At 42.7% G+C, this 27,738-nt stretch overlaps 1 protein-coding gene across 1 annotated transcript in view; it reads left to right on the plus strand.

Moving 5' to 3' along the window:
• The first annotated feature begins 3,494 nt into the window (after positions 1–3,494).
• TANGO6 (transport and golgi organization 6 homolog) overlaps positions 3,495–27,738 on the plus strand; it is a 191,897-nt gene continuing 167,653 nt past the window's right edge. Inside the window, exons 1-4 of the mRNA XM_043599515.1 lie at positions 3,495–3,673; positions 19,289–19,929; positions 22,112–22,228; positions 24,879–25,020. Coding sequence (XP_043455450.1) covers positions 3,577–3,673; positions 19,289–19,929; positions 22,112–22,228; positions 24,879–25,020 — 997 coding nt within the window. The 5' untranslated portion in view covers positions 3,495–3,576. The remainder of the gene's footprint in view (positions 3,674–19,288; positions 19,930–22,111; positions 22,229–24,878; positions 25,021–27,738) is intronic.

A 27,738-nucleotide genomic window follows, 5' to 3' on the forward strand; every position in this document is an offset into this window, starting at 1 on the left:
CTGTTTCCGATTCTGTGTCTCCCTCTCTCTCTGCCCCTCCCCCGTTCATGCTCTGTCTCTCTCTGTCCCAAAAATAAATAAAAATGTTGAAAAAAAAATTAAAAAAAAAAAAAAGCCAATTTGAGGGGCACCTGGGTGGCTCAGTCGGTTAAGTGTCTGACTTCAGCTCAGGTCACGATCTCGTGGTCTGTGAGTTCGACCCCTGCGTTGGGCTCTGGGCTGATGGCTCAGAGCCGGGAGCCTGCTTCCGATTCTGGGTCTCCCTCTCTCTCTGCCCCTCCCCTGTTCATGCTCTGTCTCAAAAATAAATAAAACGTTAAAAAAATTTTTTTTAATAAAAATTAAAAAATAGAAGCCAATTTGAATGATTTTGTGGGGGCAGGGGAAGCTTGAGAACGCCTCCTTTTTTTCAGATGCAGAGCCTATTTATCAACTTATAGGCCCTAGGCACTCCTCTGACATCCTATCATATGTATTAGGATGCACCAAATATTCTACTTGGGATATATTTTTTTGCTGGAAAATTTTTATAGGATCTTCGTGACACTGCTTTTGAAATTATACGCATGAGGGGCACCTGGGTGGTTCAGTCGGTTGAGCGTCCGACTTCAGCTCAGGTTGTGATCTCACTGCTCCTGAGTCCAAGCCCCTTATGAGGCTCTCGGCTGTCAGGGCAGAGCCTGCTCTGCATCCTCTGTCCCTCCCTCTCTCTGCACCTCCGCTGCTCACACTCTGTCAAAACAAAACAAAAATTAAAAAAACTGAACATGCCATTTTGTGGTATATGAGCCTTTGAGAGTCCAAATAATAAAATCCTTTGCCAATATCTGGTTTGGGGATAAAGGATGATTAGCTCTGGGGACCCCTCTTACCATCTTTTGTAACTCCCACACCAGTATCGCCCTTAGGCTTGGCTAGTAGGGCCTCCGTTCTGGGTCCCATCCTTGCAGGCCCCACCTGGCCTCCTCCATGATTCGCATCTTCACGGACAAGAAATACACCAGTCCTAGGGGAATTGCCCACCCCAAATCCTCCCTCCAGACCTCACTCCAAGTTCTGGGACTCTGGACTTCCCTGTCCAATCATTCCTGAGCCTGCTTCCAGTGCTACGTGGGCCTCTTCTCTTGGTCTTCCCTCTGGAAGCTGAACCCTGTTCGTGTATTCCTAACACTAAGGGGGTGCCAAGGGGCAGTTTCTTAGAGGTGTGTGCGCATCCAGGCTGGAATATCTACATGTGTGAATGCAGGATGGAGACACTAATGAGAAGGAAAGGGGTCAGGCCAGAGGTGGGAGGCTGACTTCTGCCATACTGCCACATCCAATATGGATTTCTGAGGCCAAATTTGAGAATTCTCAGTTGAAACCTGGTATATTTTTCAAAGGAGGAGAACAAAAGATATTTTACTTAACAGGCAGTTCGTTTGATTTACACTTGGAAATACTTAAGCATATGATATGAAGGCCTCCACTTGTATTTCTACCCCAGTGCCCACAAATCTTAGGGCTGGGCCGTTCCCACACAAATCTTTATGCCAAACTCACTAAATGTTTAATATTTTGAAATGACCTTAAGTTTTTTGTTTTGTTTTAGGCTTTTTTGGGGGGGCCTGTACAGGGAGACCTTACATTTTTTATTCCTCAAAATGAACTTGGATACACACATAACTGGAGAAAAATTGTCTACTGACAAAGCCTGGCGTGGGATGTATAACACAATAAAGAGAGTGTTGTAGTAATTTCGCAGGTCATTTATTTCCCCTTCAAAAATGTTTTTCCAATTTAAAGATATTTTGGCAGGATTTTATTTGAGGAAGAGATGGAGAGTAAGACACACGTACAATTTTTTAATTATCCCCTCTGTGGGAGACATTGCTAAATGCTTCAGAACAGTATCGCTTTAATTCCCTAAGATAACTTCGTGCAAATGGTTCTGTTACCTATTCACTTTAGAGAGTAGGAGATGGTTGATGGATTTGGGCTGGAGCCTAAAGTCCTGAGAGTGACCAGGAGGGGTCTGAGAAAGGAGTTAAGTGACCAGCTTCTTTCTCCAGTGGCAGGGGCTCCCAGTGGAGCACATCCCACTTCCTAAGACTTCCAACAGCTAAATGCTGAAGGGCAGTCATCAGACCTGATGAACTCAGGCTAGTTCAGGGAATCTCAAGGAGAAACAAGACAGCCTGTTTGGGAGAACTTTCAGAAAATGGGTGGTGGGGGTGGTCGTGACGATGATTATTGACTTTTACTGAAGGGAAGCTAAAGGTCTTGCCCTCAGAAGTACTCTCCTAGATTTGTAGCATGACTTTCAGACAACATGACTTTAGAATGTCCCACCAGCATTCGTGTAGGTGAAAGCCTGTCCCTGTTGGGGTGACTCTCAAATGAATTCTGTTTTACCTATTAACACAGTGGGGTGGAAGCCCCTGGGTGGCTCAGTTGGTTAAGCCTCCGCCTTCCGCTGGGGTCATGATATCGCAGTTTGTGAGTTGAGCCCCAGGCGGGCTCTGTGCAGACTCCCCGGAGCCTGCAGCCTGCCTCGGATTCTGTGCCTCCCTCTCTGTGATCCTCCCCCGTTCATGCTCTGCCTCTCTCTGTCTCAAAAATAAACATTAAAAAAAATTAAAAAACACAATGGGGTGTGGGGAGGGCACAATTTTAATGTACCCAGAATTTTCCAAGAATATAAACACAGCAAAGATCAACATTTTATTGGGACCGGTAATTATTACGTTTCAAAAATCGTATCACCAATAACAATATTTGTGGTTATTCAAATGCATGTGTCTATGTTTAGCACTTATTTTTAATTTCTTTTGAAAGTAGGCTCCTCATCCAATCTGGGGCTTGAACTCATGACCCTGAGGTTAGGCATCGCATGCTCTACTGACTGAGGCAGCTAGTCACCCCCAGCACTTGTTTTTAAATATTCATAAAGAGGGGCGCCTGGGTGGCACAGTTGGTTAAGCGTCCGACTTCAGCCAGGTCACGATCTCGCGGTCCGTGAGTTCGAGCCCGCGTCGGGCTCTGGGCTGATGGCTCAGAGCCTGGAGCCTGTTTCCGATTCTGTCTCCCTCTCTCTCTGCCCCTCCCCCGTTCATGCTCTGTCTCTCTCTGTCCCCAAAAAATAAATAAACGTTGAAAAAAAAATAAATAAATATTCATAAAGAAATTAAAAAATATTCAGTTGAGTGATGTTTATGTATCCAAACTTCATCATAAGTAGGCACAGCATCTGTTTACTTCACTATGTCTTTTGGTGCTCCGGTACCCAATTATTTTCATAGTGAAATAGGTATCATTTTATGATAAACTACTATACTTCCCTCTTCTTCGTTACTTAGTGGTTAATCATATTGAGTTTCTGAAATTGTGCATGTAGGTTGGTTGTGTTAACTGTTTTTTCTGCCCAAGGGACTAAACGGGAACTGAAAACTTTTGTAAAAGGGCGCTCCAACCACGTCGGCCCCGCCCCTTGCGGCGGGCCCCACCCCTAGCGCCTTCCGCCACATTCAGTATGGCGGCGACGCCAGTCCGCAGAGGCGATTGAGCAGGTCGCTAGTGGCGCGTTCCACTCCAGTCATGGCGGCCCGCCGGCCGGTTGCGGGCAGCGGGGCTCTGGCAACGTGCGGTCTGGAGAGCATTCTGGAGGCGCTGAAGCTTCTGCTGAGCCCGGGAGGTGAGAGGACGGATCTCGGCGCCGGGCTGCACTCGGGACTCTCAGGGCCACCACTCTTCCCGGGCTGCCCTGCCTTCCGCAGCGTGCGCCTCTCAGGCCCTTCCCGGGACCCCCAGCTCTGAGGCTCCTGGGGGCTTTGGGCATTGTCCGTCCAGCCTCATTTTACTTGAGGAAACCGAAGCTCAAGGAGGGGATGGGATTTGCTAAACACTGATGGTAACCGACGTCTCTTGAGCGCCAACCTTGTGCCAGGCACTCACTGTTAAGCGCCCTGGGTACTTACTTGGTTCCATTCAGTCTTTACTGTCACCCTCTGAGGTAGGGACTGCGGCACGAGCTTCCGAGAGGGTAGCGCTCCTGACGCGTTAAGTGAGGTCCCACCTCCTGAGGGTTCAGGGTCTAATGTGGACGCTGGAGATTTGTACAGAATGGCGAGGCGTGCAGAAGATGGAAGCAGTGGCGTTTGAGCTGGGTTTGGGGACAGCGTTTAGGGATTTACAGCCTGTGGGAGGGATTTACAGTCACTTGTAATCTTTCCTGGTGAGTTGGCAAGATCTTCCCAATTTAGAATCTGCAGGGACCATGGCGGTGGTTTAGCCTGGCGCTCTCCTTTTACACCTGGGGACACTTAGGGCTCGCTGAAGAGATGAAGTGACCTGGCACAGATTATGTGGGCAAATTAGGGGCACAACACGGACCTAGGGCCGAGGTCTACCGAACTCCCTTCTCAAGTCAAAGCAGATTATTAAGTGTGGAGCCTCTGATGTTATCTGGAGTTTGGAGAAAGGACACGAGAGATAGGGACCGTATATGTGCAAGAAGGGGTTTGTTCGTGAGCAAAGAAAGGTACATGAAGGGCCATGAGGTGATGCTTCAAGTCTCAAATTTTAAGATACTCCCCCAAATGCAGAAACTTCCACAAACATTATACCATACCTGGGAGAAGTGAAAAGAAGTCATTAATAATAGTCATTGAGGGGCGCCTGGGTGGCTCAGTGAGTTAAGCATCTGTCTTCCGCCCAGGTCATGATCTCACCGTTAGTGAGCTCGAGCCCTGCTTCGGGTCAGCCCTGCTTCTCTCTCTCTCCTCTCTCTCTCTTCTCCCCTCTCTCTTTCTCTGACTTTCATGGGATATTCTCCCTCTCCCTCTCTCTCTCTGTCTCTCTCTGCCCCTTACTCCCTTGGGCCCTCTCACTCTCTCCCTCTCAAAAAAAAAAGTAATAGTAATTCAGTGCCTACCAAGTATCAGGCCCAATAATATGCTGTTTACATATATATATTTTTTAATTTTTTTAATGTTTATTTATTACTTTTGAGAGAGTGCGAGCCGGGGAGAGGCAGAGAGAGAGGGAGACTCAGAATCCGAAGCAGGCTCCAGGCTCTGAGCTGTCAGCACAGAGCCCGATGGGGGGCTCAAACTCATGAACAGTGAGATCATGACCTGAGCCAAAGTCGGAAGCTTAACCGACTGAACCACCCAGGTGCCCCTATGTGTATTATTTAATCCTTACAATTCCATAGCATAGATATTTTTTGTATTCCATTTTACAGATGAAGGAACTAAGGCTCAGGTATGGGGAAGTTGCCCGATGTCAGTCTAATAAAGTGGTAGAGCTGGATTTTTTTTTTTTTTTTGTAATTTATTTATGTAGGCTCTCTGCCAACGTGGGGCTCAAACTCACATCTGCAAGATCAAGAGTGGCATGCTCTACTCACTTAGCTAGTCAGGTGCATCCTAGCCAGGAATTAAAACAGTTTATTTATTTTATTTAAAAGGTTTTTGGAGGCAGCTGTTTCCTGGGCGGCTGAGTCAGTTAAGCATCCAACTCTTTTTTTTTTTTTTTTTTTAATGTTCTTTTTCTTTTTTTCTTTTTGAGAGAGTGTGAGCAGAGGACAGGTAGAGAGAGGGTGACAGAGGATCTGAAGCGGGCTTTGCGCTGACAGCGACGAGCTTGATACGGGTCTCAAACTCATGAACTGTGAGATCATGACCTGAGCCCAGGTCGGTTGCTCCACTGACTGAGCCACCCAGGCTGCCCAGTCATCCAAGTCATCCCAGGACCATCAGGTCCTGATCCCTGGGTTAGTGAGATCTAGCCCTGCATTCAGCTCTGTGCTGACTGTACAGAGCCTGCTTGGAATTCCCTCTCTCCCTTTCTCTCCACCCCTCTCCCTCTTGCATGTGCACACAAAGCACACACATTCGCTCTCTAAACAAATATTAAAAAATACATATTTTTTTAATTTTAGAGAAGGAGTGTGAGGGAGGAAGAAGGGCAGAGGGGAAGAGGGAGGGAGAATCTTAAGCCGGATCTTCTTAAAGGAGAAGCCCGGCACAGGACTTAATCCCACAACCCTGGGGATCATGACCTGAGCCAAAATCAAGAGTCAGTGGCTCAAATGACTGAGCCACCCAGGTGCCCCTATTTTTTTTTTTTTTTCATTTAAAATTCCAGTGTAGTTAACATACAGTGTTACACTACTTTTGGGTGTACAATATAGTGATTCAACAGATCCATACAACACCTGGTGATCATTATAAGTGCACTTCTTAATCTCCATCGCCTATTTTACCCATCTGGCCTCTCTGGTAGCCATCAGTTTGTTCTCTGTAGCTAAGAGAACTGTTAGCTACAGCTGTTTCTTGGTTTGTCTCTCTCTCTCTTCCCCTTGGCTTGTGGGTTTTTTTGTTTGCTTCTTAAATTCCACGTGAGTGAAATCATACAGTATTTGTCTTTCTCTGAGTGGTTTTGTTTAGCATGATATTCTCTGGCTCCATCTATGTTGTTGCAAATGGCAAAATTTCATTCTTTTTACGGCTGAATAATATTCAGCCATATTTATCCATCTTTATCCTTTCATCTATTGATGGACACTTGGGCTGCTTCCATAATTTGGCTACTGTAAATAATGCTGCAATGAAAGTAGGGTGCATATATCCTTTTGGATTAGTGTTTTTGTTTTCTTTGGATAAATACCCAGTAGTGTGATAACTGGATTATAGGGTAGTTCTATTTTTTTATGTTTGTTTATTTATTTTTGAGAGAGAGAGAGAGAGAGAGAGAGCGAGCTTGTGAGCGGTGGAGGGGCAGACACAGAGGGAGAGAGAATCACAAGTAGGCTCCACACTGTCAGCACAGAGCCCATTGTGGGGCTCGATCCCATGAACTGTGAGATCGTGACCTGAGCCAAACAAAACCAAGAGTCAGATGCTTAACCAGCTGAGCCACCCAGGCACCCCCAGGGTAGTTCTATTTTTAATATTTTGAGAAACCTTCATACTGTTTTCTACAGTGGCTGCACAGTTTGCATTCTCACCAACAGTGCACGAGGATGCCTTTCCACATCCTCGGCCACAGTGGTTGTTTCTTCTTGTCTCAAAACCAAGAGTTGGATGCTTAACCGACTGAGCCACCCAAGTGCCCCTCAGTGTAGTTTTGATTTGCATTTTCTTGATGAGCAATGTTGAGCATCTTTTCATGTGTCTGTTGGCCATGTGGATGTCTTTTCTTGTTTTTAAGTTTATTTATTTATTTTTTTTAGTAATCTCTATACCCAACATGGGGCTCAAACTCACCACCTTGAGAGCAAGAGTTGCACACTCTTCCGACTGAGCCAGCCAGCCGCCCCCAGTTCTTTTTTGGAGACGTGTCTGTTCACGTCTTCTACCCATTTTATTTATTTATTTATTTATTTATTTATTTATTTATTTATTTATTTATAGTTTATTTATTTTGAGAGAGAGAACAAGAGTAGGAGGGGCAGAGACAGAGGTGGGGACAGAAGATCCAAAGCAGGCTCATGAGCTGTGAGATCACCACCTGAGCTGAAGTCAGACACTTAATCGACTGATCCACCCAGGCACCCCTTCTGCCCATCTTTAAATTGGGTTATTTGTTTTTTGGGTGTTGAATTATATAAGTTCTTTATATGTTTTGGATACTTTTTTTGTGGGAGGCGGGGGGTTGGCTAGAGCCAGGATTTAAGTTCAGGTACCTTCTACTATAGTATGATAACTGTACTACTTCGCCCCAGTGGAGAAGAAAACTGCAAAAGACAGTTTTAACTTGCTAATTGAGAGGTCACTTGTCTAGTAACTGCAACTATCTACAAATGACTGAGAACAAGGTTAAATAAGCAAAAAATCTGGAAGTAATCATCTATCATAAAGCACACGTACACAAAACACGTTTATAGAAGACCTCTCTGAATCTCCAAGAGTGTTGTGGAGTCACATACATGTGCTCACTTAACATACAGGAATTCAGGCATTCCTATTTGAAAAAGGATAAGTACTGTGGTAAAATGGTATGATTTTGCACATATAGTCTACTATATATTGTGTGCATCTGCCTGCTGTTTTATCATATCACTTGCTGAAGGAATTAAAAAATACCTGTGTGTCATGAGTATTCAGATGTCCCTGATGTGTTGAGGAGTTAGGGTGAAAGTACTGGTTAAAATTACATGCAGCTAGATTAAACTTTTTTTGATCTGTCTTTTTTTTTTTTTTTCTTAATGTTTATTTGATTTGGAGCTCCTTGGTGGCTCAGTCGGTTGAGCGTCTGACTTTGGTTCAGGTCATAGTCTCATGGTTTGTGGGCTTGAGCCCTGCGTTGGGCTCTGTGCTGACGGCTCAGAGCCTGGAGCCTGCTTCAGATTCTGTGTCTCCCTCTCTCTCTCCTCTTCCCCTGCTCATGCTCTGTCTCTTTCTGTCTCTCAAAAAATAGATAAACATTAAAAAAAGTATTTGGTTTATTTTGAGAGAGAAAGGAAGACAGAGTGTGAGTGGCAAAGGGCAGAGAGAGAGGAAGAGAGAGAATCCCAAGCAGACTTCACGCTGTCAGCACAGAGCCCTGTAGGGGGCTCAAACCACAAATCATGAGATCATGACCTGAGCGAAAATCAGGAGTCAGACGCTTAACCAACTGAGCCACCAAGGTGCCCCTGATCTGTCTTTTTTTTTTTTTTTTCAACGTTTATTTATTTTTGGGACAGAGAGAGACAGAGCCTGAACGGGGGAGGGGCAGAGAGAGAGGGAGACACAGAATCTGAAACAGGCTCGAGGCTCTGAGCCATCAGCCCAGAGCCTGACGCGGGGCTCGAACTCACGGACAGCGAGATCGTGACCTGGCTGAAGTCGGACGCTTAACCGACTGCGCCACCCAGGCGCCCCCCCTGATCTGTCTTTAAATTGACTCCCATGAAGGGTGCCTGGGTGGCGCAGTTGGTTAAGTTCAGTCGGTTAAGCGTCTGACTTCAGCTCAGGTCATGATCTCTCAGTCCGAGTTCGAGCCCCGCATCGGGCCCTGTGCTGACAGCTCAGAGCCTGGAGCCTGCTTTGGATTCTGTGTCTCCATCTCTCTCTGCCCCTCCCGTGCTCATGCTCTGTCTCTCTCACTCTCAAAACGAATAAGCGTTAAAACAGTTTTTTAAATTGACTTCCTTTGAGGTAATATGTGCTGGGAGTCATCTGTATATAATAGTCTGTCCTCACTGCTCTTGGAGAAACAAAATTACATAAAAATGTGTGCTCTCAAGTATCTTGTCTTTTGGGGAGATGGTAGTGTGCATGTAGATGAAGAGATAGTTCACACAGTAGGATCACACTAATGGTGAGAGGCTAGTGCAGATGGCAGTTGGATAGAGGAGTCACCCCTGAGTGGAGCTGTGGAAGGCTACAAGAGGAGGAGGAATTCGGTCTCGGTGGGAATTATATAGAAAGGAAGGGAGATGCCAATAGTCTTTCACTTGTGAGGCATCAAATGTTCTGCTGCATTAAGTGTGTTCTCCTCTGACTTCCATTTCTATTCTCAATCATGGGGCAAATAATAGTTTCACCACCTGGGTTGTTAAGAAATGTGCTAAGCAGAATTTGAAAGGGATATGTCGATTTTAGTGAAGTTTTGTGTGTAAGAAATGGAGGCCATCTCAGCAATAGTTTTCCTAAAAAATATCTTTCTATGTTAAATGTAGACCAAATTCTATCATTGAATTTGAATATGTTGTGGGGAAGGAGCTGGAAACTCTGATAATCTGTGTATAATGAAGATGTACCATACTTAATCTTGCATGCCATATTGCTTTGCACTTTGAGCATAATAAAAAGTTCCACACAAACTGTGAAGTCTGCTTTTAAATGTCACAAAGCATAGGCATTCAAATTGGTGATTGGGAAGAATCCATAATGCTGTCCATAAGGGCAGCATTTCCTGAAGTGTGATAGTGATGTAGTTTTACGTGGTACGTACAGTAACATTTCGAGGCTGCATAGTGTAGTGTAGTGATCAAGAGTTAACTTATCAGGAAGAGTGGCATTGTTTTGCATTTTTGCAAGTCTCTTTGATGTCTGGCTTACTAGAAGACGGCTGGATTTTTGTATTTGCTTTTCTGTTCAATCTGTCATGATAGGTTGTTTTGATTGGAACAGATGAAGAAAATCTAGACTCACATAGATATGTAGTTGGAAAAGGAAGAACTCAATAGCCTTTTCAGAGAGTTGTATTTTTTCATACTGTACTAAAACTGAACGAGAGGTAATTTCTTAAAGGTTAGTTACGACATGGAATCTGTTTTTTTAATGGTTATTAATTTTGAGAGAGAGAGAAAGCACGCACATGCGTGCTGGGGAGGGGCAGCGGGAGAGAATCCCAAGCAGGCTCCACGCTATCAGCACGGAGCTCTACACAGGGCTTGTTTCCATGAACTGTGAGATCATGACCTGAGCCGAAGTCAAGAGTCAGACACTTACCTGCACCAGATGCTTAACTGAGCCACCCAGGTGCCCCTAAACTGAATGAACTTTTCACACTTGGTACACTCATGAGAGAATGAGACTGTAGGAGGCAAATAATGGTCTAGTATTAATATGAAAATAGTTTGGAACCTGCAGAGTCCCTGAAAATCTGAAACCCCTGAAAACTTGAGTCCCTGTACCCTGCTTTGAAAACTGCTGCTTTAGGGGATGACTTTATTTTCAAGTAGATTTTGTTTTTCACCAGTAGAGGGCAGAGGAGACTACTTTATTAAGTGGCTCTTGAAAAACAAAGCTTTTGTTTGAAATCACTTTGCTTCCCATGTTTGGGTTCAAAGATCTTATAAAGTTGCAGGAAGTCCCTGAGAGGTTGTTTAGGGATATTAATGGTTGGTGGTGATAAACTAGGAAAGCACTTATTTCCTATTTAGGTATATATTCGCTAAAGGAACCAGATATTCATGTTAGTGGGTCAGAACGCTTGCCCTGGACAATCTTAGAGAAGTACTGAAAAATTCTTACTTTTCTGATTCTCATTATTCTTAATGAGTAGTTGATGTTCCTTTTTCTTTTTATATAAGTAGTTGATATTCCTTATAGTAAAGTTTTTTAAAATATAGGGAAACTAGGGCAGCTGGGTGGCTCAGTCAGTTAAGTGTCTGACTTTGGCTCAGGTGGTGATCTCATGGCTTATGAGTTTGAGCCTTGCATCGAGCTCTATGCTGACAGCTCAGAGTTTGGAATCTGCTTCGGATACTCTGTCTCCCTCTCTCTCTGCCCCTTGCCTGCTCATGCTCTGTTTCTCTCTCTCAAGAATAAATAAACATTAAAAAAAATTTTTTTAAAGAAAAAAAAATAGGGTAACTAAAAGAAGAACATTAAGATGACCCTAATCTCCAGTATATGGAAATTGCATTTTGGGAATACTATTTTCTTTTTAACAAAAGTGGTCTCCATGGGGGAGGAGAAGGAAGAAAAAAAGGAAAAAAGAAAAAAAAAGGAAAAAAAAGAAAAGAAAGAAAGGTTAGAGAGGGAGGGAGCCAAAACATAAGAGACTCTTAAAAACAGAACAAACTGAGGGTTGATGGGGGGTAGGAGGGAGGGGAGGGTGGGTGAAGGGTATTGAGGAGGGCACCTGTTGGGATGAGCACTCGGTGTTGTATGGAAACCACCTCGACAATAAATTTCATATTTAAAAAAAAAAGTCTCATAGACTACATACTGTTTTATAACTTTATTATTTTTATTAAAAATTTTTTAAAATGTTTACTTATTTTTGAGAGACATAGCGAGACAGAGCATGAGCTGGGAGAAGCAGAGAGAGAGGGAGACACAGAACCTGAAGCAGTCTCCAGATTCCGAGCTGTCAGCACGAAGCCTGACATGGGGATCAAACCCACAAACCATGAGATCATGACCTGAGCCGAAGTCAGAGGCTTAACTGACTGAGCCACCCAGACACCCCTGTTTTATAACTTTAAAATAACTTTTTTAGGGACACCTGGGGCTTAGTTGGTTAAGCGTCTGACTTCAGCTCAGGTCATGATCTCATGGTTCATGGGTTCGAGCCTTGCTTTGGGCTCTGTGCTGACAGCTTGGAGCCTGGAGTCTGCTTCAGGTTCTGTGTCTCCCTCTCTCCCTCTGCCCACCCCCCACTCATGCTCTCTCTTTCTCTCAAGAATAAATAAACATTTAAAAAAATTTTTAAATAACTTTTTTAAATACGTAAACTATACATATGTTCTCGAAAAACATTTTAAGTATGATTAAGCAAAAAAGAAAAATCACCCATAACCCTTCCTCCCAGAGATGATCACTTAATACTTTGACATACAACCTTTTTTCTTTTTAAAGGTTTATTCATTTATTTTGAGAGAGAGAGACAGAGCATGAATGGGGTAGGGGTAGAGAGAGAGAGAGGGAGACACAGAATTTGAAGCAGGCTCCAGGCTGTCAGTACAGAGCCTGATGCGGGGCTTGAACCCACAAACCGGGAGATCATGACCGGAGCCGAAGTCGGACGCTTATCCGACTGAGCCACCCGGGCATCACTTGACATACAACCTTTAAGACACTTTTCTATGTGTGTGTGTATATGTATATGTATATATACATGTGTATATTTTATTTTATCTTATTTATTTCATAATATTTATTTATTTATTTTTGAGAGAGAGAGAGAGCATGCGTGAGTCAGGGAGGGGCACAGAGCCCAGAGCAGGGCTTGATCTCACTGTGAGATCATGGCTTGAGCCAAAACCAAGAGTCAGACCTTTAACCGACTGAGCCACCCAGGCGCCCCTACATGTGCATATTTTTTTTTTTAATTTTTTTTTTTTCAACGTTTATTTATTTTTGGGACAGAGAGAGACAGAGCATGAACGGGGGAGGGGCAGAGAGAGAGGGAGACACAGAATCGGAAACAGGCTTCAGGCTCCGAGCCATCAGCCCAGAGCCCGACGCGGGGCTCGAACTCACGGACCGCGAGATCGTGACCTGGCTGAAGTCGGACGCTTAACCGACTGCGCCACCCAGGCGCCCCTACATGTGCATATTTTAATAACAGGTTCATAGTGTTCCTGTTATTGATCAATTTTCAAAATGATAGTGTCTTAATTTCCAAAGAAACATATGTATATTTCAAAAATTTTTAAATGTTTTTATTTATTTTTGAGAGAGAGAGAGAGAGAGAGAAAGCATGAGTGGGGAGGGGCAGAGAGGGAGACCCAGACTCCGAAGCAGGCTCCAGCATTTGAGCTGTCAGCACAGAGCCTGACATTGGTCTCAAACCCATGGACTGGGGGATCATGACCTGAGCCAAAGTCATCCGCTTAACCAACTGAGTCACCGAGGTGCCCCTGTACCTACGTGTATTTTAATAACAGATTCATAGCGTTCCTGTTAGTGATCAATTTTCAGAATGATAGTGTCTTAATTTCCAAAGGTAACCAGTGAAGTGATTTCTTTGTTTTATTATGAACTGATAGATTTTTTATACATGCAATATGTATTCATTATTCTTTCTCTTTTTTAAAAATTTAAGTAATCTCTACACCTCAAGTGGGGCTCAAACCCACAGCTCAGAGATGAAGCGTCGCATGTTTTCTGACTGAGCCAGCAGGTGCTCCTGTACTCATTATTCTTGATACTCAAATTGTGGTTTTGGAAACCACTCCAAATTGGCTCTTGGGCTCTTTGCAATGACCCGTAGTCTTTGATAGTCTCCTTCCTTACAGGCATGACAAGATGTCTCAGACTCATACATTTCTTGCCCTGTTCTTGAAAATAGCTCTCTTTAAGGAGAAATGGTAGAGACCACAATATGGGTAATAGGCATATTCATTACCCCTGATGTCATTGCTTCCAGACTTTTTCAATTATTAGAGCTAGGAACTTTGTGGGTTTTCAGAAACCAAAACATAAATCTGTGGTTCTTACTGATATTCTTTTTTTTTCTTTAATGCTTATTTATTTTTGAGAGACAGAGAGAGAGAGACAGAGTGCGAGCAGGGGAGGGTCAGAGAGAGAGGGAGACATAGAATCCATGGCAGGCTCCAGGCTCTATATGGTCAGCTCAGAGCCTGACGTGGGGTTCGAACTCATGGACCAGGAGATCATGACCTGAGCTAAAGTTGGGTGCTTAGCTGACTGAGCCACCTGGGTGCCCCAGTTCTTACTGATATTCTAATTACAATGAAATATGATGGAGTTTAAATTTTTTTAACATTTTGTTATGCAAATTTTCTTTCTTTCTTTCTTTCTTTCTTTCTTTCTTTCTTTCTTTCTTTCTTTCTTTCTTTCTTTCTTTCTTTCTAGAGAAAGAGAGACTGAGCAGGAGAGAAGGACAGAGGGAGAGAGAGAGAGAGAGAGAGAGAGAGAGAGAGAATCTAAGGCAGGCTCCATGCTCAGCACAGAGTCGGACATGAGGCTTGTTATCACAACCGTGAGATCATGACCTCAGCTGAAATCAAGGGTCGGACACTTAGCCAACTGAGCCACCCAGGTGCCCCGAAAATTTTCAAGTTTATAGAAAAGCAGAAGGAATTTTACAGTGAAAACCCATATACCATGACCTAGATTCTTTCTTGATCACATATTTGTCCACCTAGCCATTCTTCTATATTTTATATTTTAATATTTGTATTTCTTTTATCTGAAAATATTGATTCCAGTGAAATTAATGTAATTATTTATTTCCCATATATACTTACATATATAAATATATGCTCACCCATTCACACACACACATGCATATAATATTTTAAGATAACAAATCCTGCATTACCACCATGAACAAACCTACTGGTCCTAGACTATTTTTATTTGTTGTCCTCAGGATGTATGAAGTTCTTTTTTTAAGATTTTATTTTTGAATACAGTGCATGCAACGTGGGGCCCAAACTCATAACCCCGAGACCAAGAGTCACATGCTCCACTGACTGAGCCAGCCAGGTGCTCCTAAAGTTCTATATTTCAAGTCACTTGAAATAATTCTCTCCATTTATGCCTCTAACTTAGTATAGAGCAGGAGTTTGCATACTTTCTCTGTAAAGGAGCAGACAGTAAATATTTTGGGCTTTGTCTCTGTTACAACTACTCAACTCTGCTGCTGTAGCTTGAAAGCAAGATAACATGTAAGTAAACGGACATGACTGTGCTCGAATAAAACTTTATTTATGGAAATAGGTGGTGGGCCACATTTGACCTGCAGATAGTAGTTTGACAACTTTGGACATAAAGTACAGAATTATTAGGTTTGTTTGTGTTTTATTTTTAGGAATTATTTTGAAAAAATTTTCTTTTAATTGTTTTTTTAACTTGAAAAACATAGACAGGGTCCCCAAATGAAAACTCTAGAACTAGATCAATTTATCCCTAGCTCCTCCCCACTGTTTTCTTCTCTTTGTAGACAACTCATTTTACTTTTTACCTTGTTCTTTCACTGCCTTTTTGAAAATAAAAACAAATAATGTATTTTATATTCCCTCCCTTTCTTACACAAAAGGTAGCATATGATAGACATTCTTTTATACCTTACTTTTAAATTTACTATGTCTTGGAGGTCACTACATAGTGGTTCATGGAAGTCTTCCTCTTTCACAAGCATGCCATTATATGGATATACCACTGTTTACTTCATCAGTTCTCTATTAATGGACATTTGGGTTGTCTCAGGTTAATACAAGAAGCACTACAATGAATAAACTTGTGTATATGTCATTTTGCATTTTTGCCTATGTATTTATCTGTAGTATAGATTCCTAAAAAGCAGGATTGCTGGGCCAAACGTTAAATATGTACGTAATTTTGCTAGATGTTGCCAAATTGCTCTCTTCAGGAATGTACCATTTTAGTTTCTAAGAGCAATGTATGAGAGTGTGTGATTTCCCAAAACCTTGCCACATAATGTGTTATAAAACTTTTGGATTTTAGCCAGTTGATAAATGGGAAGTGCTATTTCAGTACAGTTTTAATTTACTTTTCTGTTATGAGCAAGGTTGATCATATTTTCATATTTTAGAAGTCATTTGCATTTCTTTTTCTATAAACTATTCATATCTTTTGCTCATACAGTGTTTCATGCTCTGTTCACTTCAGAATATATTTAATGAGTATGTCATTAAATAATGTTCCGTGTAACTTTTTTTTTTTAATGTAATCTCCACACCCAATGTGGGGCTCAGACTCACAACCCCAAGATCAAGAGTCAGATGCTCTACTGACTGAGCCAGGCAGGCATCCCTCAACATTACTTAATGGCTGCAAATATTCCATTATTCATTCATTCAACAACTACTTATTATGAACAGCTACTACATATCAGACAGGCCTTGTTCTGGCAAGGAGAATATAGTAGTGAACAAAACGAGCAACATCTCTGTCCTCAAGCAGCTTTTTTTCTAGTTTATAGAGAGACAATAAACAATAAAATAAATATTATACATACATATAGTATGTTAGATATAGGTAGACTGCAGTTTATTCATCCAATCTGTTATTGGATATGTATTTCTCATTTTACGCATTATAAGTAATGCACTGTTGAGCACTCTTTTAGTTATTCCATTTTAATCCTTTCTAATTTGCTTCTTTAAAAAAAATTTTTTTTAACGGTTTATTTATTTATTTATTTATTTATTTATTTATTTTTAAGAGAGAGAGCCCAAGTGGGATATGGGCAGAGAGAGAGGGAGAGAGAGAATACCAAGCAGGCTCTGTGCTGTCAGTACAAATCCCAACAGGGAGCTTGAACTCACGAACTGTGAGATCATGACCTGAGCGGAAATCAAGAGTTGGCCACTTAACTGCCTGGGCCACCCAGGTGCCCCATTTCTAATTTGCCTCTTAGAAGGTATATTAACTTTCATTCTGAAGTCTTACTGCTTGTTTTCATTTACATTTTCAACATTTTATTATGGTTTTATAACTGTAACCTTCATTTTTGCATTGTGGTAAAAAAAATTTTTTTTAATGTTTTATTTACTTTTGAGAGAGAGAGAGTGCAAGTTGGGGGTAGTGCAGAGAGAGAGGGAGACAGAAGATCCAAACCAGGCTCTGTGCTGACAGTAGTGAGCCCGATGTGGGGCTTGAACCCGTGAACCATGAGATCATGACCTGAGCTGAAATCGGATGCTCAACCAACTGAGCCCCCCAGGTGCCCCTAAAATTTTGTTTAATGTTTACTTATTTATTTTGAGAGAGAGAGTGCGTGTGCGAGCAGGGAGGGGCAGAAAGGGAGAGACTGAGCCCTGTATTGTGGTGTTGTTGTTGTTGTTGTTTTTAAGTATTTATTTATTTTTGAGAGAAAGAGAGGGAGAGAGGGGCAGAGAGAGAATCCCAAGCAGGCTCCACACTATCAGCCTGGAGCCTGATTCGGGGCTTGAACTCATAAGCCATGAGATCATAACCTGAGCCAAAATCAAGAGTTGGACATTTAGCCGATTGAGCCACCCAGGTGCCTCTGCATTGTGTTTTTAATAGTTGTCCCGGGAAAATTGCAATATATGTTCTTATTTTTTCACAATCGGCTTAGAATTAATATTGTACTGCTTCACATAACACTTAAGGACCTTGCAACTATCAGGGTCATTTTATAGCTCCCCCTCCCCCACTTGGGATTTACACTATAGTGTTCATGTTTATTATATCTACATAAGTTATAAATCCATAATAAAACTTTATAAATTTTGCTTTAGAGTGGCACCTGGCTGGCTCAGTCAGTAGAATGTGCAACTCTTGATCTCAGGGTTGTAAGTTTAAGCCCACATTGGGTGTAGAGGTTACTTAAAAAAAAAAAAAATCTTAAAATAAATTTTGCTTTAGACACACACACACACACACACACACACACATATATATATATATATCTAAGGAAATTGAGGAAAAAATTAGTCTTTTATATTTATCCACATATTTACCATTTCTGATGCTCTTCATTCCTTTCTGAAGTTCCCAGTTTCCATCTAGTATTATTTTCCTTCAGCTTGAAGAATTCCCTTTATCATTTGTCTGCTGGAAGTCAGTTCTCTTGATTTTCATTGATCTAAATATATTTACTTTCATTTTTGAAGATTATTTTTACTAGATATAGAATTCCGAGTTGACATTTTTTTTCTTCTGTCATACTTTAAAGATGTTTTTCTACCATCTTTTTAGCAGTCACTGTTTGTGGTAAGTTCACGGTCATTCACAGCATCATCCCTTATATATAATGCGTCATATTTTTCTGGCTGCTCCCAAGACTTTCTCTTTCTCTCTAGTTTTAACAATTGACTATACTATGCATATACATGATTTTCTTTTTACTTATCCTGGCTCTTAGAGGGTACACATGGGCTGGGGATACAAATTTGGGAGTGGTTAGCTTATAGATGGTTTTTAAAGACATGGGCCTGGGGAAGATCCTTGAAGAGCGCACAGAATTCAGGATAAGCCCCAGGGAATGTAAAGACCTGGTAGAGGAGGAGCTGGCAGAGGAGGCACTGGAAGGATGGCCACTGAGGTGTCCCAGAAGCTGAGAGAGGAGAGTGTTTCCGTGCACCTGGGTGGCTCAGTCAGTAAAGTGTCAGACTTCAGCTCAGGTCATGATCACGCAGTTCCTGAGTTCGAGCCCCACTTTGGGCTCTCTGCTGTCAGCACAGAACCTGCTTCGGATCCTCTGTCCTCCTCTCTTTTTGCCCCTCCCCCACGTTCTCTCTCTCTCTCTCAAAAATAGATAAACATTTTTAAAAAAGAGAAGAGCATTTCAGGGAGGGAGTTGTTAACTATGTCAGCTACTGCTGTGAGCATGTGAGCACTCCTTCATCAGTAGAGGGCAGAAAAGACCATCTTAAGAAGGGTCGGGGAGCATTGAGAATAGATATTTTGGGTGTAGAGGTGATTGAATGAATCCCTCTGCACCTTGGGCCTATATTTTGTGGTCTACCTCACTAGAGTGTAAGTATCATTAAGGGAAGGGACTTTGTTTTATTCAGTGGTTTATCTCTGGCACTTAGAACAGTTTGAATGACTCTACTGTGGTAACTATTCAGCCTTTTATTTTTCTGTTCTGCCTACAACTTAAGCCCACTAAGACGATAGACATGGCCTCTGCCCTCAGAACACACGGGGAATAGAAACCAACTAGATGAACCATGTTAGGTACCCTGTTCTAACTACATCCCAAAGTGCTGTGGGTAGGCAGAAAATGTAGTCTTGAATTCTGCCTAGGCTTGGGCAGCACAACTTGGGGAGGCTTTCCAGGGACAATGATATCTGAGCCAGGCCCCAGGGGATGATCTGGGAGAGGGCAAGGCATTCCACATAGAGTACAGTTTGTTTCCCAGGTAGATAATCTTTTTTTTTTTTTTTTTCTTCAAAAGCATCGGATTCAGGTTCACTACAGATCACAAAACATGATGTCCTGTTGGCTACTTTAAGCTCCAACCTGTCTGCTTTGGAGGACAAATTGCTGAAGGATCCTCACTGGAAGAAACTGAAACTCCTAAGGGATGAAATTGCTAATAAGGCAGAATGGCCACAAAACTCTGTGGATGTCACCTGGAGTTTTACCTCTCAAACTTTGTTGTTGCTGTTGTGCTTGAAGGAAACCATGATCCACCTTGCAGCTGACTTCAGTCCGGGTAAACCCAGCCTGAGGACTCCGGAAGCCGCTCCTGCCCTGAGCCCAGATACACTTAGCATCTCACAGCAGAAGACTGTCCAGTCCGTGTTGCAGTTTGTAGTCACCTTCGGTGTCTGCCCATATCTCGTGCCTGGTGTGGGAGTCCCTTTGAGATGCAGGACCGCGTTTGGTGCCGTTGTTCAGGATGTGGTGTGTCTGAGCGCTCCTCCCGATGCGACCCGGAGACTCTACACCAGCTGCAGGATTCTTCTGAACATTGCGCATCACACTTCCCTGGGGAGCTTGATTTTCTGCCGCCATTTTGGGGATATTGCAGCAGGTCTGTGTCAGCTGGGATTCTGCCCCACCAAGAGAAAACCGCTAAAACCTGAGGAAGAGGTAAGCACAGATTGAGTGCGTGTCTTCGTGTCTGTGTGAATATTTGTGTGTGTGGTTATAAAAGACAACTCTTAGTTCTTTGGAAAAGGGCTGTTGGGAAGGTCTAGAATTCCTCTTGAATGCCAAAGCATATCCGTGGATAAATGAATCTTTTACGGGGCTGGGGCTTCATTTATTAGATGCCAGTCCTTAGCATGCCTAGACAGTCCATATAGCCTCTTTCTTCTTGTCATTTTGCAACAACTACTGCAGGCTATTTCTTTGAGCTTCTGTTTCCTTTTAATTAAAAATTTTGTCAATGTTTATTTATTTTTGAGAGTGGGGGGAGGGGCAGAGAGAGAAGGAGACACAGAATTTGAAACAGGCTCCAGGCTCTGGCTGTCAGCACAGAGCCCAGGGCGAGGCTCAAACCCACGGACTGTGAGATCATGACCTGAACCGAATTCAGATGCTTAACCGACTGAGCCACCCGGGCACCCCTCTTCTGTTTCCTTTTTAATAAAATGTGTATAATAATACCTGCCTTGGAAGGTGGTTGTGAGGATTAAGGATAATGTGTATAAAGTACCGAACCCAATCCCCAGTAGTGCTCATCAAAAAGTAATTACTACTAATATCGGTATTAAACTATGCATCTCTCCTTCATTAAGTTCTTGGGAAGATTAAATGAAATGAAATATGTAAAGCACAGGGTATGCTGTATAATTCAAACGCTGTTTGTTGTTATTATTAGCTGTTAGGGGGACGTGGCTGTTTTTTGCTGACATAGTAAGGATTTGAGTACCTGGACTGTAAAGGTGCCGTGGAGGTTACAGAAGCATAAGACATTAACGGAGGAGACAGGACTCCTAAGTGTGACATAGCAGGGATCACTACTCTCCCATGAGAGGACCATCAACATAGGAGCCTTGCCAGAAGAAGCTGTTGAGATACAAATGTATTAAAAGTCAGCGTGGCTCACATGTGCGGTAATTTGTTAGCGCTGCCGCCAGATTCACAATGCCTGCCCACCTCATCTCTCTCTGTGTCACCCTTCAAACTTATTTCTTTTCTTTTTAAAAATTTTTTTTATCATGTACTTATTTTTGAGAGACAGAAGCAGAGCAGGAGCAGGGGAGGGGCAGAGAGAGAGGGAGACACAGAATCCGAAGCAGGCTCCAGGCTCTGAGCTGTCAGCACAGAGCCCGACGCTGGGCTCGAACTCATAGACTGTGAGATCATGACCTGAGCCGAAGTCGGACCCTCAACCGACTGAGCCACCCAGGCTCCCCCTTTTTTTTTTTTTTATTTTAGAGGGAGAGAGAGAGAGCAAGCCAGGAAGAGGGACAGAGGGAGGGAGAGAGAATCTTAAGCAAGCTCCCATACTCAGTGCGGAGCCTGACGTGGGGTTCAAGCTCACGACCCTGAGATCGTGATCTGAGCTGAAATTAAGAGTCAGACTCTCGGGCCGTCTGGGTGGCGCAGTCGGTTACGCGTCCGACTTCAGCCAGGTCACGATCTCGCGGTCCGTGAGTTCGAGCCCCGCGTCAGGCTCTGGGCTGATGGCTCAGAGCCTGGAGCCTGTTTCCGATTCTGTGTCTCCCTCTCTCTCTGCCCCTCCCCCCGTTCATGCTCTGTCTCTCTCTGTCCCAAAAATAAATAAACGTTGAAAAAAAAAATTTAAAAAAAAAAAGAGTCAGACTCTCAACCGACTGAGCCACCCAGGTGCCCCAGGGATATGGCTTAGTGTTGGAGACAGTTGGGCTTTCTAACAGTGCATTCCAAAGTTAGACACACTTCCTCCTCACCCAGTGGTAAGGACTGCTGGAGGACGGCAGCACCTTCTGCCCTATGGCAAGGCTATGCCTCTGTAAAGTGTCCAGCAAGGAGGAGCGGGGCAGAATGTGTACTTACTCCCAAGACACAGAAGAGGAACAAGCTAAGTGGTACATGCCAACACTCACCAATAAGTAAGTTTTTCCAAACTCACCAATAAGTTAGGTCCCCAAGATCTCCTGCCCAGAGGTGAGTGAGGGGATGGAGAGAGGGCCAGGAGAGTTTCAGTACTGTAACTTCCTCCATGTGGAAGGGAGTCAAGAGGGGAAAGAAGCCTACCCTCCTCTCCTCTCCTCGGTGTTTTTGTACAGTATTGTAAAGCATTACCTTCTATTGCCTGCTAAAGCTCAGTTCGTGTTTCCTTTAGGTTTTAACGGAAGAGGAAAGAACCTTTTCTAGGGAGGCCTTGAGAGACATCTTGGATCAAGTGTATCAACCCTTAGCAGTCCGAGAATTACTTATCCTCCAGGGAGGACCACCCCAGGTATTCAGACTTGGGGACTCTTGTGGGTGAATCGTTAATGATAATGTGCAGAATGTTGTCTTCTCTTGGGCAATGCACTAATCTAGTTGAGTCTTATTTCATTTTCTAGAGCATTAAGTGATTTTTGTAAAACTAAGTTACCCTAACCCTTAGGGTAATTTTTTTTTTGAGAGAGTGAGTGTGCGTGTGCATGAGTGGTACACATGAGCACATGAGTGGTGGAGGGTGGAGTAGAGAAAGAGGGAGGGAGAGAGAGAGAATCTTAAGCAGGCTCCACGCCCAGCACAGAGCCCATTGTGGGACCCTGAGAACATGACATGAGCTGACATCAAGAGCCAGAAGCTTAACTGACTGTGCCCCAATTTTTTTTTAAGATTCCACTTTCGTGTAATCTTTATACCCAACATAGGGCTTGAACCTACAACCCCAAGATCAAGAGTCACATGCTGTAACTGAGCCAGCCATGTACTCTGCCCCTTAGGATAATTTGTAAGCATTTTTCTGTTAATGGAATGATGGCCACTCTTCCCCGGAATGTGGTCATTTTATTTATTTATTTATTTATTTATTTATTTATTTATTAAAAAATTGTTTTTGACTGGAATATGGCAATTTTATTTAACATATATTTTATTCATTCTGAAACTGGAACTCTTTTTTTTTTTTCCCCAAAAAATTTTTTTTTGTTTTTTTAAGTAGGCTTCATGCCCAGTGCAGAGCATGCCCAGTGCAGACCCTAATGTGGGGTTCGAACCCATGACCCCAAAACCAAGACCTGAGCCAAGATCAAGAGTTGGATGTTTAACTGACTGAGCCACCCAGGAACCCTAGAACTCTTTTTTTTGGGGGGGGGGGGGCTGTTTGACAGTACGTTCTTCTGGTAGAAGTATTTTGACATCTTATTCTTTGTTTATTTTTTATTTATTTTTTATGTTTTTTACAGTTTCTTTTGAGAGAGAGATAGAGAGAGTAGGAGCAGAGGAGGGGCAGAGAGAGAAGGAGAGAGAAGATCCCAGGCAGGTTCCTTACCGTCAGTATGAAGCCCGATGTGGGGCTCAAACTCACGAGTTGCGAGATCATGACCTGAGCCGAAGCCAAGAGTCAGATGCTTAACCAACTGAGCCACCCAGGCGCCCCTGACATCTTATTCTTTGAATGGAATATCTGTAGTCAAGAAATTAAAATTAGGGCTATTATTGGGACTAATTTTACCTCCTTTGTTTGAAAAACATAATAGTATATATCCTGCTAGGCATAAGATAGTTCCTTTTTTTCCTTAAAAATAATTATTTTCTGAAATGTTTTAATCTGATAATGTAGATGGAGTAACAATTTAGCAATACGTTTAGTTTTGGATGTAGGTGAGTAAAGAGTGAGGAGCCAAGGGAATTAGTGGTAGGTCAGGAACTAGCTGAAGCTGGGTACAAAGATACCTCTTTGATGAAGTCATTTTCATCTCATCCCTAGAATGTTACTGCCGCCTCCTGTTGGGCCCCTCTGGCCTCACGCTCTGCTTCTCTGCATGACTCCACAGTTTGCCAGATAAAACCAAATGCATTATAAGAGCGTGGCAAAAAGCCAAGGCTCTGGTGGTCAGCCTACTGGGATTCAACCCCAGCATGCAGTTGTGTGAATTAGTGAATGTTTCCATCCCTTGGTTTCCTTACCGATTGGATAGTAACTCCTTGCAAGTCTCTTTTGAGATTATGTAGCAGGTATTTAACATAGCACCTGGCAAATCATAACCCTCTCAATAAGTGGTAATTATTAGTCCTCCTTAAATAAAAGAGGACAGGCTAGTTAGGGTTAAATGTGTCTGTCACTAATTTTTATGTTCACATAGTTCAATGCCATGGTTGACAGCAACATAGTTGACATTCTAGACCCAAAACAAGACCCCCAAGTCCATTGTGTTCATGGTGGCTCCGCAGAGCTCTCCAAAAGGAGTGCTTGAAGAAATTCAACTCTTTTTTGAAACTGCCGTGCCACAGAGTCAGAGTAGCTGAGACCGTGGAGGCAAGGACTAGCATGTCCTCATACTGTCATGAACTGTACTCTTGGTGGTGAGTAATGTTCATAGGACTCTTATATGGAGGCCAAATTTGATTGGAAGGACTGCATTCAGAGACTGGTTACGTTAATTCTAAAAGAAATAAGTGTATATGTTTATATTATATACATATTTTAAAGTTTATTTATTTTGAGGTGGGGGAAGGGTAGAGAGACAGGAGAGGGAGAATCCCAAGCAGGCTCCTTGCTGTTAGTGCAGAGCCTGATGTGAGCCTCGATCTCATAAACTGTGAGATCATGACCTGAGCCGAAATTAAGAGTCAGATGCTTAACCAACTGAGCCACCCAGGTAGCCCTCTAAAGTCTGTATTTTATTCATTTGTGTGTTTGTGTATTTCTGAGTTTGCAGTTTCACTTGTTATTTCATGGGAAGTTTCATGGCATTTCTACTTTCCTAGAAGGTGATGCTGAAGAAGATTTTGTAGAAGAGAGTCTTTTTGGAAAAAAATGTTGCTTTTCAGAAGTCTCTTTATCACATTGTTTATTGTCAGTATGACTCAGTATGTATTTATATATTTGAATAATTTCTACATGTCCTGTCTATTTCACTGACATTCAATTCATACTTTCCCATTTTCAGTCCTGCACAGATGAAAAGACACAAATTAGGTGTCGGGCCCCAGCTTGGCTTCGGCGTCTATGTGGGCAGCTGCTCTCCGAAAGGTTGATGAAACCCAGTGGTGTTCAGGCAGTAGTCCGGGGCATTCTGGAAGGAGCAGGTGGTAAGAAATAAAATGCTTCTGTTACTTTGGTATCCAGTTTCCTTTGAGTCAGGGTGAGTTATTGGTCTTTAGCATTGGACTATAAAACCTGATTCAGACTGAGATGCCTTTGTAGAGACTAAAGAGGTTAGATTTGGAGAGTAAACCTTAATGAGCTTCTTTATCACAGAAACTCATTTTCTTGCCATTTTTCTAAAACAGACTATTTCTCTAAAATAGACTGTTCACATTCTTGAATAATATTGTTGGCTGTTTCAAATAACTTATAATATCAGGGGAAAATATTGTGCAGAACGTTAAAGTAAAACCCAAAAGCAAATGTGAAATTCTCCATGGGAAAGGGCTTTGTGCCAGGGTGCTATGAGTACTTCACCTCAGTACTTAAAATCCAAGACAGTTCTCTGTAGCTGGAAAGACCTTACGGAAGTTTACTGTGGGATGAAGTTGTAGATTATTTCCCCATTTATATTCTCTAAGTCCTCATGAATAGAAAAATGTTGATTATCATGCTAAGCATGGTAGTAGTTTTTAATTTATATATTGAAAAAAAAATTTTAACAGTTTATTTATTTTGAGAGAGAGAGAGCATGCACGAGCAGAGGAGGGGCAGAGAGAGAGGAGAGAGAGAATCCTAAGCAGGCTCTGTACTGCCAGTGCAGAACACAACTTGGGGTTCGATCTCACGAATTGTGAGATCAAGACTTGAGCCGAAATCAAGAGTCGGGTGCTTAACTGACTGAGCCACCTAGACACCCTATATTTATTTTATTTTAATTTTTAAATGTTTATTTTTGAGACAGAGACAGAGCATGAACGGGGGAGGGTCAGAGAGAGGGAGACACAGAATCTGAAGCAGGCTCCAGGCTCTGAGCTGTCAGGACAGAGCCCGACGTGGGGCTCGAACTCACAGACCGCGAGATCATGACCTGAGCTGAAGTTGTACACTCAACCGACTGAGCCACCCAGGCGCCCCAGGCACCCTATATTTTTAAATACGTAGTTTAAAGAGTCAAATTGGTCTACAAGGCTAATGGAGAAAAATAGCGTCAGTCCTTGGGAACATTCCTGTCCATTTCCCTGCCTCAGAAGCAAGCATTTTGACTTCTTTTAGTGAGTTTGTTCTGGTCTTTACCGTTAAGGTGTTTGCAGAACCTTTTTAATGTTTGAGTTTTAGGCTTCATCTATCAACTTCTCACCATGTGTGGAAGAGGATTTTGTTCTCTTTCAAAACCCTACCACCACCACCCCCAGGCATACTCCCATCTCCTAAATATTCATGTCTTAATTTTGGTGAGATCAATAGTTGGGGTTTGTATTCTTCTAACTATGTCATTACTATTTACAGCTGAGCTCTGTGGTATGCCATGACTACTTTTCTTTTTAAATTTTTAAAATTTTTTAATTTTAGTTTTTTTGAGAGAGAGTGCACACACATGGACATGGGGAGGGACAGAGGGAGAGGGAGGGAGAGATTCTTAAGCAGGCTCCATGCCTAGCATGGAGCCCTACGAGGGGCTCGATCTCACCACCATGAGATCATGACCTGAGCCAAAATAAAGAGTAGGACACTTAACCAACTGAGCCACCCAGGCACCCCACTACTTTTCTTTTTTACACAACTTTTGTACTTCTTGCAGTTAAATACCATTTTTGTTTGTCTGCTTAGTGTTTCACGTATGTCTCACTAATCTGTTTTCAAATTCCCTTCCAGTTGTGTAAGTCTCCTTTCAAGATGTTCAAATACACCTGATATTCTATTGGTTTGATCTTCTTGGAGACATCTCTCTCTGAGTCTTCTCTAATCTGGACTAGTTATCTTTCACATAGCAGACATGCTAGGATCTCCCTCCACCTTTATCCTGGTGATTCCTTTGCCTTTCTTTTGTGCTTAGTCCCTTATCTCGCGTATCCCATGCACATTTGTTGCCTATCGCTGATGTGACAATTTACCACACACTTAGTGCCTTTTTGATGGAAATGACAGTTAAGATGAACCCTGAAGACTGAGTAGGACTTTATTAAAGAGTAAGATGGGGCACCTGGGTGGCTTGGTCGGTTAAGTGTCCGACTTCGGCTCAGGTCATGATCTCACGGTCCGTGAGTTCGAGCCCCACGTCGGGCTCTGGGCTGACAGCTCAGAGCCTGGAGCCTGTTTCAGATTCTGTGTCTCCCTCTCTCTCTGCTCCTCCCCTGTTCATGCTCTGTCTCTCTATGTCTCAAAAATAAATAAACGTTAAAAAAAAAATTTAAAAAAAAAGTGAGAGAAGAGTAACAGGCGGAGAGAATAGCACATATGAAGAAACTGATGTAAGAAAAAGCATAGTGTTTTTGAGGAGGCTTCAGTGTGGGTAGAGCATTGATCTTTATTCTGAGTGCAACGAGAAACCATTGGAAGGTTTTACAAAGGAGAGAGGCATGATCAAATCTACATTTTAGATGTATTGTGAAGAATAGGATGGGTAAGAGCAGAACCAGGGAGATCAGGTAAGAAGCGTCATCTGAGAGATCGCGGTGGCTTGGATCAATGCAGTGGCAGTAGAAATGGAGAGAATGAATGACTGTAAGAGGTATTTATGAAGTAGCATTGCCAGAACTTAATGAAGGACTGGATGTGTGAGGAGGGAAGAAGAGAGACAGAAGAATCAGTCTCGACATTGCATTTCTAGTATGGTAAATGTACGTTGGTCCTGTCAGACAAAGGTGAGGTCAGAGTGGTTG

Source organism: Prionailurus bengalensis, chromosome E2, assembly GCF_016509475.1.
Source record: "Prionailurus bengalensis isolate Pbe53 chromosome E2, Fcat_Pben_1.1_paternal_pri, whole genome shotgun sequence".
Taxonomy (NCBI): domain Eukaryota; kingdom Metazoa; phylum Chordata; class Mammalia; order Carnivora; family Felidae; genus Prionailurus; species Prionailurus bengalensis.